The 17,698-nt window shown below is 54.7% G+C and overlaps 1 protein-coding gene across 2 annotated transcripts in view; it reads left to right on the top strand.

Annotated features, from left to right (window-relative positions):
• PPP2R2C (protein phosphatase 2 regulatory subunit Bgamma) overlaps nucleotides 1–17,698 on the top strand; it is a 147,227-nt gene that overhangs the window by 119,171 nt on the left and 10,358 nt on the right. For both annotated transcript variants that reach the window (XM_063107596.1, XM_063107597.1), the window contains exons 6-7: nucleotides 2,955–3,119; nucleotides 14,773–14,942. In XM_063107596.1, the coding sequence (XP_062963666.1) occupies nucleotides 2,955–3,119; nucleotides 14,773–14,942 (335 nt within the window). The remainder of the gene's footprint in view (nucleotides 1–2,954; nucleotides 3,120–14,772; nucleotides 14,943–17,698) is intronic.

Here is a 17,698-nt window from a genome sequence, read left to right on the forward strand (position 1 = left end):
GAAAAAGAATAGTGGATATTTGAGTAGCATTATCATGCACATTTTAAGGATATGCATTGGCTGTGGCCCTGTAATCTTGATCTAAATGTTAAAGTGTCTTTGTGCACAGCACCATCCCTCACAAAACTAGGTGTACTCTCTTATTCTTTTAAGATCTAATTTTGCAGGTTTAATAATTTTACAGAATACATTTTTATCCCAATACCTGATTTTTAATGATTTATTAAAACTGGACACCACCAAGTAAAGGGGGTTCTACAGTTTCGTTCCCATATACTTAATTTGTCCCAATCATATAATTTCTCATTAATGCCAACCATTCTCTTGCCATTAATACAATCTCCAGTAAATGATGTTTTCCAACTTAGATCATATTTTGGACGTCCCCTAGGGGGATACCAAATTTTTCCTTTCCCCATTTTGTTACCCAGATGGTGGGGAGAGGATGGAAATTTCCTTTTTGAAATAACTTCGCCTATTTAGGCTGCAGCTCATATTTAGTCATGAGCGGTGCTTTTGAAGCATATGTTGGTGTGGTCAATTTGTCATAAAGGGACAATTTAGAATTATCCAATTTACTCGGATCCTCTGTCGGAGTATTTAATTCAGTGACCACAAAAACATCTGTTATTCTTAAAATCTTTTGGGAATTCAGAGAACTGCCACGCTAACCAAAACATCGAAAGAGAAAGCAAAAGCAGTACCAGAAGCCGAGGCAGGCAGCCCTTCCGGTTGCAGCAAGTGCTCGTGGCTGTGGCCTTGCCGACAGCTCTCCCTCTGGCGGCGTTGCCAACTCGGAGAGGGCAGCCCATGCTGATTCCTTTAGGATCCTGCCATGGCGTGGACTGCGCCAGATGTGGTCCCTATTTGCCCTGACCCTTTGGTGGGGAACATTAAACAGGGGCCACAGTACTAATGTGCGTGATGTCTCGTAAATGGCCACACTTTTCCTCCAGACACCGTGTTGGTGAAGCGCAGTGAGGGATTGAAAGCCGCTGCCGAGCAGGCAGAGCGTCCTAGAAAGTCATCACGGCACGTGAGCCGGGAAGGACGGCCACCAGGCCGGTGATGGTGACATTAGCATCCCTGGAGTGCCGGCTCTTTTTCTCTCTTAACCTTTAGTATCATTTTCATTATTTAATCTCTGCTGCTCTTCATACCAGAAAACCGCAGTTTCCTGTGAAACCTGCCGCGCACCAATGACTCAGCTCATTTTTTCTCTCTCTTAGTATTTTTTAGGTGATTCTCACTTTCTGGTTAGTTATGTGCTTCCAGGAAGCAAGGTTGGAGGGTGGGCACAGAGACCCTCCTTGGTTCATTCTGATTGCACAGAGTCAACCATTTTCTTGTGGTATTTTGTAGATTCTCATTTTTGCAGAAGTGAGAAAATACCGCTTTCCTGTTGAGAGAGGACACAGCTTGCAGGTGGGAGTGAGGGGAACGGGGGGAGGAGGGAGGGAAACGGGCTCGTGGCGGATGAGTCTCAGAGTTTCAATCGGTATTTTCCATGTAATGAAAAAAACAATAATGGCAACCAGCATTCCTGGAGCTTTGCAATGCTTTACCTCATAATCTTCGCGGCAAAGCTGTGAGGTTAGAACAGTTAGTTAACCTATTTTACAGATGAGGAAACTGAGGCATGGTGAGCTGGAGAACTCATTTAGGATCACACAGCCAGGAGGTGGCCAAGCTGGGACACAAGCCCCAGGCCCTCTGACTCTGGGGCTCATGTGCAAATGAAGAGGGGACACAGGGAACAGCCACCCAAAGCTGAGTCACAAGGAACAACCACCCAAAGCCCCATGCACAGCTGAGGAGACCAGAGGCCATGGGTGTTGCTGTCAGAGGAGAAGGAGCTGTTTGGACGGGACAGTGAGGAGGATCTGAAACTGGAAAGCTAGAGGAGGCTGGGTATGCCAGGCCTTGAATGCTATGCCAGAGGGTTCCGGTTTGCTGCTGCGAGCCGTAGGGAAGAGACAGGGCAAGGGCAGGCTTTGGGGCCTGGGCGGTCGTGAGGCTGAGTCCAGCCTCATCTCTCACTTCTGAGTCACCCTGGGCAAGGTGCTTACCCTCTCTGTGTATCAGTCACGGATACGTCCCTTGCAAGCAGCAAAATTCTTGACTCTAAACAAGAAATGGAAATTGGCTCCCATGTTTAACAGTTTGGGGGTGATGGCTTCAGGTGCAGTTTGATCCAGGATTCAAAAGGCATCACCAGACCTTTCTCTCCACTCTATATTTCATGCTTTCTGTCCCACCCTCAGGCACCAGGGTTCCCCTTGTCACAACAGTAGATAGAAGTCCCTCCTCTCTGTGCCACCCAGCCCAGCAGGGATGGTCAGTTACATTCCAGCATTCCCAGTATCAAAGTCCTGGGAGCTGGAAGGCACAGATCAGAGCTGGTGGGGGTGGGGTGGGGCTGGCCCAGAGAGGCAGAAAGTTCTCCCAAAGGAGAATCTTGACACTGTGGATGGAAGAAGGGAAGTAGGTGCTGGGGTGTGCGTTGGGGGGGGGAGCCAACAGGTGCACTCAGTTACAGACACAATGCACAGAGTGACAGAGAGATGTGAAATCGTTCACCACGAGCGGCCACAGCCCAGCACATAGTAGGTGCACAGCAAACTCTCCTTTCTTTCCTCCTGCTTGATAACCGATGGAGGAAGATGGGCAGAGGGGAGAGGCCCCACAGGCCACTACTGCGTGGGGCCGTGAAGCTGCTGGGCACGTGCTGGGGAGGGGGCGCAGGTCAGGAGGGGCGGCTGGCAGGCAGTCCACCCTGCAGGTCTGCAGCCTGGGGGACTCTCAGGGCTGGGGTGTTTATCTGGGGGTCCTGAGAATGGAGAGGTGGCTCAGCCACAACTGGGGGGGTGTCTGGGAGAGGTGTTGTGGAGCCCCAGGGAAGGCAGAGCAGCAGGTGCCCTTCATTGCCCCTTCCTTGACCGCACTGCCTCCAGACATTGTGGACATCAAGCCAGCCAACATGGAGGACCTCACCGAGGTGATCACAGCGTCCGAGTTCCACCCACACCACTGCAACCTCTTCGTCTACAGCAGCAGCAAGGGCTCCCTGCGGCTCTGTGACATGCGGGCCGCGGCCCTGTGTGACAAGCACTCCAAGCGTAAGTGCCATGACTGCGGGGCGTGCAGAGGTGGGTGGGGAGGCGCTCGACCTGGGGCAGGGGAGCCAGGGGTGGGCTGGGAGTATCTGGGCTGGCTGGGGCAGCTGGGCTTTGTGCTTCTTTAGTGCTGGCTGGCAGGGGAAGTCTTGCCACTTGCTGCTCCCTCCAGAGTCCCTGCATAGCCAGGAACTGCCCAGCTTCCAGGGGTCAGGCTGCTAGGATGAGCATCAGGGGATCTGGAAGTTAAGGAGGCACCAAACTTAGGTGTCACCTCCTCCAGGAAGCCTTCCCTGACCTCCACATTGCCACCCCGTGGCCCTCAAAGCTTGCCTCTCTCACTGAACTGGCTGCATCCTGCAGAACTTTCTGCAGCCCGCTCTGTCTCCTCTAGCAGCCTGTGAGCTCCTTGGGGGCAGGGTTGTGACATGTCACCTCCTCATCCTCAAGCCCACTACAGGGCCTGCCATGGGAGGTCCCATGGGGTGCCCGTGGAGGTCTGGGGCTGAATAAGTTTCAGGAAACATGCTATGTAACCACCACAGCCCATGTTTCTGAACACACACTCAGCCTGGCCCCTGGCCAAGCTCTTTACTGTGTAGTCTCACCCAACCTTGCCACAAGCTCCCGGGGACGTTCTGTCCAGTGGAGGAAACTGAGGCTCCAGGGATTGGCCTGAGGTCACCTGAACTGAACAGTGGTGGGACGGGGCTGCTCAGTGCAGGGCTGTGACCACATGCTGCCATGCTGTCTCCGGAGGGTCCTGAAGGCACAGGATCTGGCCTTACCGGACTGCCTTGGAGGTGTGGCAGAGAGACTGGGCAGGCTGAGCCCTGGCTCTTTGTCTGTTCATGTCTCTCTCTTTCCCCGGTGCCTTCAGCTGTGTCTGGAAATAGACAGTTGAGTGAACTGATGAATGAATGAATGAGTGTGTAAGTGAGGACTGTTTGGCCTTGGAGGGGGCTTTGGTACAGTCTAGTGTGGGTGGCAAGGGCTGGTTGGGAGGGGCAGGGGTAGGGCTGGTTTCGCTGGGTGCTGCACGGGCCCCGGGACTCGGGCTCAGGGTCCTCCAAAGCCTCAGTTCCTTCCTCAGCCAAGTTCTGTCCGCCAGTCCCAAGCCCTGCTCTTGTCCGGGTCTGACCACACTCCACATGTCTCACAACCATTTAGGCACTTGGTGGGCGCCTGTGGGCGGCATGGGGCTGCAGCCCAGAACCTCAGATAGAGGCCCTCACTCCCTCTGGAGCTGACATCTTGTTGGGGGTACACAGTGGATGCACAACTAGGTAATGTCAGTGATGTCAGCAATTCCTGAAATGCTGGGCACAGGATGGAGGGCTCAGGGAGGGTCTGACTGAAGAGGTCACAGTGGACCAGACACCCTGAGGGGGAGAGAGGTGGCAAGAGTGTTCTGGAAGGAGGGCACTGTGGGGGCAAAAGCTCTGTCCAAGGTGGGACAGAGCACTTGCAGGCAGCATGACTTTCTTTAGCGTGGCTCCTGCCAGGGGTTCACGTGAGAAGAGATGGTGACTCCAGGGTGGCACAGCGGAGGTGGGGAGGGGGCATCTCTGCTCTCCCCTAGATGCTTGGATCGGGGAGGTGGAGCCGGCAGGCTTTGCCAGCAGGATATGGGTGTGCAGGGTGACTCTGCTGTGTGGCTTGAGCATCGGAAGAAGGTGTGGCCCTTTCTGGGATGACTGGGAGTGGGGTGGACACCAGGCGGGCTTTGGACACAGTAAGCGTGAGATCGATGCTGGACTCCGAGAAGGGGGGTCCAGTAGGCCCCCAGACACTGGGGTCTGGAGTCCAGGAAGAGACCCCGACTGGACAAAGTTTGGGAGTTATGGTGCCTGGATGGGACGGGGGGCCGCAGGGGCAGCTGAGATGTGCACAGGGGAATGCGGACAGGGCCAGCCCCACGGCCACAGCCCAGGGAATGGATCCCTTTCCTGTGGCTGTCACAGCAAATGACCACAGATGGAGGGGCTTTAAACAACATAGATGTATTCAGTCTGTAGGCGACAAGCCCCACATGGGTCCTATTGGCTGAAATCAAGGTGTGGGCAGGGTTGCCGCCTTCCCTGCCATGGCCGTGGCTATGGTGGGGGACACGTGCTTCCTCGCCTTGTCCCGCTTCTAGGGGCTTCCGCACTCCTTGGCTTGCCAGCCCCTCCGTCCCTATCTTCAAAGTCAGCCACAGCCGGCAGAGCCTTTCCACGACTGGCTCTCCTGTGTCCTTCTTTCACTTGAAAAGACCCTTGTGATCCCATTGGGCCCACTGGGATGTCACCGGGGACATTATTCTCCCCCTCACGGGGGCATTGTCCCGAGCCCTATCGCCACTGCCTGTTGACTCAGGCCACCTGCACCCTGAGCTCCATGGGGCTGAGCCCTGGTCAGCTCGGCAAGAATAAGACTAAAGAGGAGAGGAGAGTCTGGTCCCTGCTCCTGCTTCTAGCCCTGACCCCCACTGAGCCTCGTGGGAGGGAACCTGAGGCCTCATTGATGGGGGTGGCAGTTCAGAAACGTCCTAAATGGCCAACAGCCCATGACAGGTCACCCATGCAGATGTCCGTCTAGTGAAACATTGTGCAGTCATTTCAAGTACACTTTTCTGTGTATTTGCATTTTACCGATGGGTTTTAACCTTGTATCAGAAAACATGTGTGTGTGGTATTGAGTGAGTACAGAGGATGCGGCACAGAAGAAACTGCTTTGTGTCCCCCACGCTGTTTGAATGATGCTGTTCGGTGGGCTGGGGGTAGAGGCAGAGCCCGCCTTGGCCCGGAAGCCTGTGTCATCGGCCCCCAGTGTCTGATAGAGCTGCCACCCACAGGGCAGCCGTCACGGGCACCTTGTATCTCAGAGCCAAGGCACAGAGGCGTTCATTGCGGCCACGTAATTGTCATACGCCTGGTGGTGTATGAGCCACATGTGAACTCACAAATTCAAGAGTACAAGAAATATAACTATTTTCAATTGCTCAACTCAATTTTTATTTCTCACCCCCATCTCCCAGGGCTGCAGAGAACATTACCTTTAGGATCTTGGTGCATTCCGCCTCTCCCCAGACTGTATGAGGTTCTAGAAAACTCTTGCAGGGGTGGGGGATGGAGAGAGGTACACTGGGTCTTCCTGACCACCGGGGGCTTTTGACTGTGCCTGGGTGATGCCGGGGTCAGGTCTCTTGCTGAGAAATTCAGAAGGGCCTGTTGTCTGGCTGCCCAGTGACTTGTCTGGGAGCTTTGGTGCTCGGGCCCCTCCCCGGGCCAGCGATCCTGAACGTGCATGTGGGGTTGGGGCTGCTTGTGACTTGCTAAGGGTTTCTGTAAGCTTTTTGCACATGTATTCATAGGTGAAGTTGGTCTTTAATTTTCTTTTCCTGTACTTCCTTTGCCCAGTTTTAAGATTCTTTGACTCCTGAGATGAGTTGGGCAGCTTTCCTCTTTCTTTTTCTGGAACACCTGGTGTAATATATCTGCCCCCTTGAAGTCTTGGTGAAACTCCTGTGTAAATCTATCCTGTGTCTTTTTGAGGGAGAGAATTTTATTTTTATAACCTGTTCAATTTCTTTTTTGATTATCGGTTTATACAGGTTTTCTATTGCAGTTCTTTTTGTCTTTTAAATTTTCCTAGAATTTTTTCTCATTCTCAAACTCAATATCCTGCACAAAAACTTTCTATTTAATGCCAGTAAGAGGATTGTTTGCCAGTCTTTTAACATGCCTTTATCACTTCTATTTTCCTCATCTCATTTAATTTGCCATAAATAAGTAGTGAGCAGTTAAAATCTGTCCTTCTGTGTGTCATATCCAGACTGTGTTTGCTCTTAGTTCTCATGAGAAATTAAGCAAGCAGCCAATTCCCAATCATCAGGTTGTGGTTGTTGGTTTTAATCAGAACACAAGTGGTTGTTATTCAAGCTAATCTTTTTAAAGAGACTTGGAGAACAGGACTAGTTCTTTACCTCCCACTTCTAGCCTTTGATCCAGTTACTGCTCAAAACTCAGGGAGTGGCCGACTGTGACACCGCAGAGACAAATGTTCATAGCATCATATTCCTGCCAGGATAAAGCCGGGATGTTCTGTCCACTGAATGAAGAGTGTCCTGGATCCCTGTGGGTGTTCATTTCTGCCATTGGACAGATGAGGAAACCAAGGGTCTGAGAAGCGTGGTGGCTTCCCCAGACCCCTGCCCATCAGGGCAGATCTGGGGGCAGGCAGGCCACTGTGTTTGCCCGTCCACAGCTTCCTGTCTCTCTCCAAAGCACTAGAAATCTGAATCTTTTGTCTGCTAGGCGTCGTGACAAGGTAACCATGGAAACAACCATACATGGATCTCAAAATAGACAGTTATTTCTGCTTCTGACAGCCGAGAATGTGCTGAAAGGAAGGGCTGTGCTGGAGCTCAGAGATTTCTTACATTAGGGGGTAATGACAGTTGAGACCCCTCTAGGTCCCCGACGATGTGCTGGGCCCGGCACTGGGTGAAGTAATAACGGCGGCTAGCATTCCTCGAGCGCTTGGCACGTGCACGTGCCGTTCTGAGTTTGCATCCACCCACGGTGGAGCTGCTGTGGCACTCGCCTCACAGATGAGGAAATCGAGCGTATTCCTCTCCTACTGCTGCCCTAAGCTTCGTGGCTTCAAACAACACAAATATGTTTTCGTGCAATTCTGGAGGTCAGAGGTCTAAAGTCAAGGTGTCAGCAGGGCTGTGTTCCTTCTGGAGGCTTCGGGGGAGAATCTGTCTCTGTCTCTTCTGGCTTCTAGAGGCCACCTGCGTCCTTGGCTCATGGTTCCTTTCCTCATCTTCCAAGTGCGTCCCTGCCACCTCTGTTTCCGTCATCCCAGCTCCTCCTGCCTTTGACCTTCCTGCTTCCGTCTATGAGGACCCTTGTGATGACATCGGGCCCACCCAGATAGTCCAGGATGACCTCCCCATTGCAAGGTCCTTAACTTGAGCACATATGTGAAGTCCCTTTTGCCACGTGAGGTAACATGTGCTCAGTTTCCGGGAAGTAGGATGTAGACATCTTTAGGGGCCACTGTTACCTGCCATATTGAGGCACAGAGAGGTTAAGACATTTGCCCAGGGTCACACAGCTAGACGGAGCTAAGATAGAGCCTCAGGTAGCCTCGTGCCATCGGAGTGAGCTTTTTCTTGCTTAGTCTTCACAGAAGCCTTGAGAACTAAAAACCCTCCGGGTAAATTGTGGGTGAGCCAGGTTTATTTACAGCGGCTGTGTGGGGTGGACTTCCAGGGCTTACTCCTGTTCATGGATCTGCAGTTGAAAGACCAGGCCCAGTCCAGACCCTGCAGCTTTCTGGGGGCAGAGCCAGGGCAAAGTTTTCCCACAGTGGGAACGGCCAGTGCGGAGGGCCTGTGGCTGGATTTTAAGGCCCGTGTGGCAGGAGCATGGGGGGTGGCGGTGGCAGAGGTGGGAGTGCGTGGATGGAGGCAGGTTCACATCAGGAAGCTTTATAGATCACGGCGAGAGCTTTGGGTTTGCTCTGGAAGGGACGGGAGCTACAGGCGGGTCTGAGCAGGGAGTGACCCAGCCTGGCGGTGTTTTAAAGAATCCCTGTGGCTGCTGAGTGCAGGATAAACTGTGGGGCGAGGTGGAAGTGGGGGCCAGTTGGGGGATGAGCAGGTTAATGCAGGTGAAAGATGCTGGTGCTCAGAGCGGGGTGGACGCAGCACGGGAGGTGAGGGTGGCAGGGTCCTGCGTGCAACGCTGGATGTGCAGACAGATCAGATGGGAAGCAGGAGTGAGGGCGGAGCTGGCTTTGGGCTCTATGCTCTGTGATGTGTGGATGATAGTGAAGTGGGGGCGTGAGTCAGGTGTTTCTGTGTAGGGCGCAGGGCCCTGATGCTGTTGGTCTGAATTAGGAAGAAGCTTCTCTGAAGAACGGGGCAGAGCATCGCAGGTGGAGGGCGGCCTCTTGGGTGCAAAGATGCCGGGTAGGGGGACACCGAGCATGCCGGGCCTCCGGGCTGCAGCTGGCAGTGGGTCTCATTTTGTCTGGTGGGGGCCATCACATGGTGTCGAGCAGGGAGTGACTGTTGTCAACTCTTCATCGGTGAGTGTTCATTGTGCTCATGCCTTGTAGGGACTCCCTGCCCCTCCCCAGTCTGCACAGGCTCGGGGTGGGGAAGGTGGCCACCCAGGAGGCCCCTCCCCCAACAGTGGCATGACCCAGGACTGGTGAGGTACCTGCCACCCAGGGGTGCCCTGTGATCTAGAGCCCCAGTCCTTCTCCTCCTGTTGACAGACCCCTCCCAGCGCCTCCCAGAGTACTGCCCAGGTGGGGCTAGCCTGGGCTCAGAGAAGCCCGAAGCGGGGCTAGCCTGGGCACATGTGCTCACTCCATTCATGTGGGGGTCCTTGTGTAATATCAGAGCAGAGAAGGGACCTATTGCCAAGAAGTCAGGAGCAACGACGGGCAGGACCTAGCCGGTTGGCCCCTCTGCTCCCTCAGGCCTGCCTTCGCCTGTGTCCTCTGCCTCCGTGGACCTGCAGGCCCCTGTCTGTTTCTCCTCAAGGTCTCACTGACCCACACTCTTGTCCCAGAACGTGTGGCCTAAGCCCAGGCCTTTCTGCCATCTAACTCCGATCCTGCTTCACCCCGGCCCCATCTCCTCCTTTTAACCCCCACCTCCCCACCTGTGCCCAGGGAAAAGGCCATCCACATACTGACAACAGCAGGTGTGGGACACTGCAGGCGCCACTGAGAGGGACACAGAGCAAGTGCCATGGCATGCAGAGGCCACTCCCCACCAGGCAAAGGCTTCCCCGCTGGCCTGGAAGCTGCAGTGGCCACGTCAGGGTGGGGAGGAGAGGCGGTGTCCGCCGGCGGTGCCAGAAGGTTCTGTCTGCTCCATGAGCAAGGCTGGGCCCTGAGCCAGGCTCCATGCTGGGTGGGGATGCCAAGACATCAGATGACCGAGGCAGGACCCTGCCCTGAGGGTACTCACAGCCCCACGAGGTGACCACGCACCCCTGCCGGTGCCACAGAAGAGGGCAGCCGGAGCTGGGCAGGCACCAAGGGTGAGCATCTGGTTTCTTTGGAGGGCATCTGGACAGTGTGCACAGAGGGCAGGCTGCTGGAGCTGGGGTTCTGAAGGATGTATAGGAGTTGGAGGGAAGACAGGCTAAAAACGGGAATGGGGAATTCAGGGAGAGAAAACGATGTGGAAAAAAATAAAAGTAGCTACACAGTTCTTTTGAGCAGCTACTCTGAGTCCCACGCTGGGCCTCAGTCATACCTCCAGGTATGACTGCCAGAGGTCCCATCACCCTCATTCTCCAGGTGGGGGAGCTCGGGCTCAGAGAGGTGAAGGGGCTTGGCTGAGGTCACACAGCAGTTCTGCTCTGTTCTGCTGCGCTCCTGCTCCATGGCAGGGCAGGGGCTGGGGGAAGGCGAGCGAGATGTCTGGGCTTAGTGCTGAAGGCGCCTCACTGCCAGCCCTGCCTTGAATGAATGCTGTGCCCTCGGGGCCTGGCTGGCCTCACCCTGCTGGAGGCCCGGGGGCCCTGGCAGGAAAGGGGCTTGGAGTGTGCTGCAGGGGGGAGATTTGTGTATGTGAGGCCAAAAGGGCAGGCTGGTGGGGACCCAATTAGGAAGGAGCTTGTCAGCTACAAGTAGAGGGTTGAACCTTGACCCTGTGGGCACTGGGGAGCCATGGAGGGTTTGAAGCAGAAGAGAGATGCCGTCAGAGCTGCGTGTGAGGCTGGCAGGAAGGCTGGCACCTGCTCTCAGGTTCCCTTCCCTTTCCTTTGAGGCACAGGTCCTTCACATCTCGGTTGGGCTCCCCCGGTCCCCTCCACCTTGGCCTGAGCAGAGCATGAAGGTGGGGGGGGTTCCACTGTTCCCCTGTGGGTGCCGACGACACCGTGAGACCCCCAGGGAGGAGGACACGGCTGTAGGAAACCTCTAGAGCCACGAAGGCCTTAATTATGCAAAATCATTACAAAGAAAAAAGATTGAGATTTTTGCTGATTCACAGCCCTCCGACTTCTAAATAATTAGAGTAGAGGCGGGGAAGAGCTGTGGGGTTGGGCCTGTCACAAGTGACAGGGGCTCTGGGACATGTTTCTTTAAACTCTTGACAGCAATAATTACTGTGAAGTGTCCTCAGTGATCCCGGCCATTAGAGGGGAGACGCTGTTCTCTTGTTCATGCCAGCGGGGAGCGGCGGCTTGTGTGTGTGCTGGGGGGTGGGGGACAGGGATTGACACAGAAGAGTAGACGTAAGCTAAGCGTCATTCGAAAAAAATCTATTATATCAAAAAATTTGGTAGAAATGTTTAAAAAGAATAACAACGTTTAGGGACATTTTTTTCCTGCTATTCATATTCCTTCCTGTTTATCCTTTGCAGTCTGGTCCTTTTGTTCTTAAACACCATCAGAAATGCCTGAGTTCAGCCATAATTGGGGGCGGCACCACTTGGTGTTTGTTTTCAACTCTTGATTGGATTGTCTTCCCAGCCTTGGACCTTGATGGTTTTGTCCTCCTGGAGGATGGCGGGGACTCTGCCAGTCGCTCTGTGACAAGGAGTGCGTGAGCCCGTAGATGGTTCTGGTCTCCATCTGCCTACCTAGCCCCCACAGGGCATGCTGGGAACTTGGACCTCGTGATTTAGGGGGGACCACGGAACAGGAGAGGGGTACCAAGGCCACTCCTAAAGTCAGGGCGCAAGAGATAGCCCTGCTTGATGTTTTTATAACTTGGCTTCTGTTCTGACCCCTCGCAGCAGAAAAGCCAGTTCAGTCCAGAAAGGGTTCCACCTTTTACCTGGGCAGGTGCGGGGGACCACCCAGTTTCTGCTGAGATGCTGTCCCTTGTGTCAATCCATTTAGCAGCCTGGAGCCACTCTTCTCTCAAACCTTCTGTCTTGTTCCTCCCTAATATTAGGTCTGTACCACTGCTTATTTAAAGAAAACACACAATCTCACTGTCTCAGTTTAAGTAAGAAATCAAGTATTGAAATTTTTTTCTTTACTCCAGGCATCTGGAGAGAAGAGGGAAACACGATTGATCCTTTTTGGTTTAACAAGGAAAAATGACAAATATGCACACTGCACAAACACCGATGCCAATTCAATTGTGATCAGGACTCCAAACGTTGCAATGTGAGATGACCAATCAGAATTCAGATATTTTAGGGGCTAAAGTTGACTCTCCAGGAGGTGTTACCACCCCCACCCCCACTTGCTCTGTCACCAGGCCACCACAGGCGGGAGTCCCGGGGATGCCCACTGGAGGGCACTCCATGAACTTCACTGCACGTGGGACTTGCGCTGCCTGAGGCCCTGCCCAAGCTGGCTGTGTCCTGCCTGTCCTGCAGTCCCCACCCCCACCCCACTCCTCCCTGGAGGGGGCATCCTCGCTGAGGCCCAGGGACGGGAAGGCCTGCCCCCCAGCTCCCTCCTCCCGGCCCACCCTTCAACTTGCCTTTGCTGAAAGAGGATCGCTCAGGCCCGCTGGGCAGTGCGTCCCAGGGAACAGCTCTGGAGGAAAGAGGGCAAACTTGGGAGCATGTCAAGGGATGGGGCCAGGGTCCTCCTCAAAGAGGATGTGTTTAGTCAGTTTGTGTTTCATTAATTAAATGCCTGCAGAGCTAAAATAATTCTAATTCTAAAATGTGAGTGACCTCTTGGGGAGATAAACCAGGCTCCACTTCCCCTGCACTGGGAGGAGGGGCCTGCCCTCCAGATGGTGCTTAAAGGCCTTTCTCTCAAGATGGGAGGACCTCTTTCTTTCCTGCTCAGATTTTCTCGGGGATACCAGTGGCATGGAGGTAAAGGCAGGAGCCTCTCCTTGCCCTCTGCTGGGCTCCCTCCCCTCCCCGTGCCTGGTGGCCTGGAATGAGAGTGGTGACTTGTCTGCTCTGTAGCCCTGGCCTCCCAGGTGCTGTATGGCAGGGGGACTCCAGTCTCCCGCTTGCCACTCTCTCTGCACTTGACTCAGATTCTACTCTCCCTGCCTCTGGACCCCCAGTGGCTCCCACCTTCCTAACAGCGACACTCTCGCCCCTCCCCATGGCCTGCAAGGCCCTGTGTGGGGCCCCCCTTGCGTCCCGCTGCCCCCTGCTCATTCCTTCTCCTGCCTATGCTGGCTTCCAGCTGGTTCCTGCCTCAGGGCCTTAGCACGTCCTGCTCTTTCTGCTTGGAGTGCTGTTGTCCCAGGTATCACCACTGTCCTCTCCTGCCTTCACTCAGACCTCTGCTCAGACGCCCCTTTCACAGAGGCCCTGTCCATCTAAAGAACTGGCCCCTTACTCCATCTCATCGCTCGCTGTCTTTCTTCCCGGCACCTGCCACTGTCTGGTGGGAGAGTACGTCACTTAGCTCTGTCGTCGGTCTCTGTGAGGAGAATGCTGGTTCCATGGGAGCAGGGCATCTGTGCCAGTCACTGCATCCTGCCAGGGCCCCTCACAGTGCCTGGCACATAGCAGGCGCTCAGTATGGACTGGTTGACTGAGTGAATGAATGAATGAATGAATGCATGCATGCATGCATGAGTACATCAGAGCATCCCATGTGATGGGAAGGCTTTCAGCCTCCCTGCGGAGGAGAGCTAGGCCAGAGTTGTATTTCTGGGAAAGAAGTGGAAGAAACAGAGTCCTTCCTGGAAAGGAGGGAGAATGAGGGGTCCCAGATGAGGGGATTAGGGGTTCGGCCAGACCTGGGAAGCAAAACGTGAGACCTTGTGACCAGGAGGGGCCATCAGGGAGGGGGGCTCTTGTGGAGCCTCTGAGGAGCTGTGATCAGCTCTCTGTCCCCGTTTCAGGTCTGGAGATGCAGAACTGGCCAGCAGGCAGGGCTGTCATGCAGCTGGTTTCCATGGGGACAGCAGGACAGGTGGTCACATGTTTAAGTCCTTCAGACTGGCAGGTATACAGCTGCCAGCCCCACCGTCCCATCCTCTTCCCATGGATCCTGCGCCTCTCCACGGCCCAGGTCCTAAGGAGATCATGCCTGGCCTAACAGGGATCCTAGTCCCCACCCGGCCCTAGCACCAGGCAGCCAAGCCAAACCCACCTGTGGGCAGGGCTCTGCACGAGTGGAGGAGACTGCTGGCCCAAGCTCCCAAGGCCGGTTGGTGCCAGAGCCACAGCAGTGCTGGCCTAGTGGAGGACATCGTCCAGCACACTGAAGTGTGTCAGGACACCTCTGCAGTCTGGTGCTCCGCATCACCAGCAGGGGGCGGTGGAGTGCAGCACGTCTAGTGCAGCTCAGGGTTCGGATCCCGACTCCTCCACTTCCTTCTAGCTCTGAGACCCTGGGCTTGGGTTTTAGTATCTCTGCCTCCATTTTCTTGGCTATAAAATGGGGCTAATAGTGGAATTGGCCTGACATTTTTACTGGGGGGTTAACTGAGGTGATGTGCAAGAAGGGGCCAGGACAGAGCCTGACTCAGACGCTCAGTGGACGTTGTCCCCCATCCACGAGCCCTTCCTTAGCTGGCTCTTCCCTCTTCACAGGGACAGTTTGGGCCTGAGGCCTGAGAGGTCTTTGGTTACAGGTCTGATGACTGAATAGGCGGCTGTACAGACAGAGTGAGCCCAGGTGCAAAGCAGAGTCGTGCGTGGTTGCAGCCCGTGGGCAGAAGCAGCCTGTGACGGCCGTGGCTCTTCTGTCTCCGCAGTCTTTGAAGAGCCCGAGGACCCCAGTAACCGTTCCTTCTTCTCGGAAATCATCTCCTCTGTGTCGGACGTGAAGTTCAGCCACAGCGGACGGTACATGCTCACCCGGGATTACCTCACAGTCAAGGTCTGGGACCTGAACATGGAGGCAAGACCCATAGAGACCTACCAGGTGGGTGCCTCAGTGGAAGACCCCCCTCAGGTCCCCTTCCCTGGGCTGAGAACCCCAGGGAGGGGGCTTTTCCAGCTGCAGGGGTGGCTTTCATATGCCTGCCTTCACAGGGGCTGTGAATGTCCCTGAGCTAGGCCTACAGTCCAGGGCCCAGGCCCTCAGTTTCAGGGAGGGGACAGGTATGGGGACAAAGATGTGGGGGCGCAGATGGTGGCTTCCCTCCCCCTCCCTGGGAGTTGGCGTCTGCAGTCTTACCATGGACTGGGTTAAGTATTGCCTCCCCCAGGAAGTAGAGCCACACGGGGGACATGCTAGGTTACTAGATCCTCAGTACAGGCCTCACAAGCCAGGCACAAAGGGCAAAATGCGGCACTTTCTGGAAGGTATAATTTATTGGTTTTTTTATTATGATCCATCCAGATATATTAGGGAGTAGAAAACAAAGTTCATGTGATGTTAAAACATGAACTTGAAAGAACTGTGGGGCTGCTTTGAAACTGGTTCCAGTTTCATCTGTAGCTGGGGAGATCTGGAAGCTTCTTGGAAGAGGTGGCATTTGTGTTGGACATTGAAGGATGAGTTGGATTTGGTTGTGCAGGGGTGGGTGGGAAACCCCCCCAACCGCCAGAAACCCCAGCCCGATCCTCATGGTGTCACCAAGTATTGGGGGCACACAGGGAGTGCCACATAATTGACAGGTCACCTCTATTCCTTCCTGCCCCTGCGAACAGGTGCCATCAGCCCCATTTTGCAGAAAGGGACTCTGGGGACTAAGAGGTTGGGATATGAGGGACGTGTCTCACAGCTGGGCAGTGACAGACTCAGAGCCCAGACTCAGAGGCCTACATGTCCCTTCCCTCCCTGCCGAGGCCTGCATAGGAAGGTGTCCTGGGAGGCAGAGGGCCCTGCTGGGAAAGGGTGCAGAGCTCTGAGGCTGGCCCAGCTGACCTATTGATTCTAAAATAAGCATAATAATTACAAAAAAGCAACACACTTAACAGTTTTTGGTGACTTACTATGTGCTAGAAATTGTGTGTAGCTGGATTGTGTTTGGCTGACTGGCAGTACTTAACAGATAGGGGTTGTTTTTCTTCCACCACAAGAAGTTTGCAGGAGGGCAGTCCAGGAATGGTCAGTGGCTCCATGTCCTCATCAGTGTCCCAACGGTCCCTTCTGTGATCTGGTTTGCCATCATTTGGGTGTTGGTTTTCCACTTTCATGTGTGGTGCCTCATGGTGACAGAATGGCTGCCATACCTCCAGGCACCAAGCCTACATTCCAGGCAGGAAATAGGAGGAAATGCAAAAGGCCATGGCCACTGGGCCCGTTGCATGTTTTATTTGGACCACAAAAGCCTCCCCAGAGCACCTCTCAGAAGACTTCTTACAATTCATTGGCTAGAATGGGTCCCTGGCCAGCCACCACAGCGGCTGGGAGAGTGAGAAGCTTTACGGCCTCTGTGGTTGAGGGAGGCAGGGAGAAGGGGGTGGGGATGGGTGTGGAACGAGGCAGCCCTCGGCAGTGCAAGTCCTTGGCATACTTGGCCTCATCTGAGCCTCCCAGCTGTCCTGGGAGGTGGGCTCAGTATTCTGCCTCTGCCAATTTATTTGAAGACAGTTGAGTTAAAAGGTGTGTCTGGGGTGACAGAGCTAGCAAGCAGCAGACCTGAGACTGGTGCTCACATCTTTCTCGCGAGCTGGCGCTCTTCCTCACCCTGCCACCAGAGGGCAGGAGGTGCCAGCACACAGGAGAGAGGACAGCCAGCGTGTTTGGATGGGTGCATCACTAAGGCTGCTGTGACCAAGCACGGAGGACACACAGAGATGCAGGCCAGGAGTGAAGCCTGAGCACCTTACACTGTCTGCTGCCAGGAACGAAGGCGGGCACCGTTTGTCCCTTTTGATTTTAGTCGTTGCACATACTCAGCTGGTGGTCAGTGCCTGACATGGTGCTAGACCCTGGGCCCAGAGAGAAGGTGGAGCCTCGGCCTCACCCTCCAGGGTCCCAGGCAGGAGCCTCAGCGTGTAGGGCTGTGGGCCAGGGGCCCGAGGGCAGGTGAAGCTCGCCAGGACGTTGGGGCTGGAGAGTGATGAACGGGGCCGGGTCCCCAGGTGAGGGCTGAGGGGCCTTCCGCAGCCACCCGTCTGCCATAAACGGCAGTGCCCCTTCCTCCCAGCCCTGTTTCCCCTTCCTCCGCTTTTCCTTTATAGCCCTTACTGCCTGTGGTCATTGGGCTTCTCCAGGGAAACAGAGCCAGTAGGATGGAGACAGAGAGAGAGACTGAGTTATTTTAAGGAACTGGCTCACGTGACGGGGAGCTGCAGGTCCACAGCCTGTAGGGCAGGTGTGAAGGCCACCGGGGCAGCCCCTCTCCCCGGGTTCAGCTGCTGTCTGTGCGGCTGTCAACAGACTGGGCGAGGCCCTCCCTCACCATGGAGGGTCGTCTGCGTTACTCACAGTCTACTGATTTAAATGTGAATCTCATCTAAAACATACCTTCACAGCAGCATCCAGAATAACGTTTGACCAAATATCTGGGTACTGTGACCAGCCAAGCTGACACACAAAATTGACCATCACATCGCCCCGCATGTTTTGTGTGTTAATTGGCCTTTCCCCCTCCCAAGCTCCAGAGCCGGGAGTTGTGTTAGCAGAGCTTGTTACCCAGTTATCTGCCCTTACCCCCACCCACCCCCAGAAGGCAGAGCCCATGTCCCCCCATCCCCACCTCAGCAGAGGACTGGCCCCCACGGGGC

Source organism: Cynocephalus volans, chromosome 9 (assembly GCF_027409185.1).
Source record: "Cynocephalus volans isolate mCynVol1 chromosome 9, mCynVol1.pri, whole genome shotgun sequence".
Taxonomy (NCBI): Eukaryota; Metazoa; Chordata; class Mammalia; order Dermoptera; family Cynocephalidae; genus Cynocephalus; species Cynocephalus volans.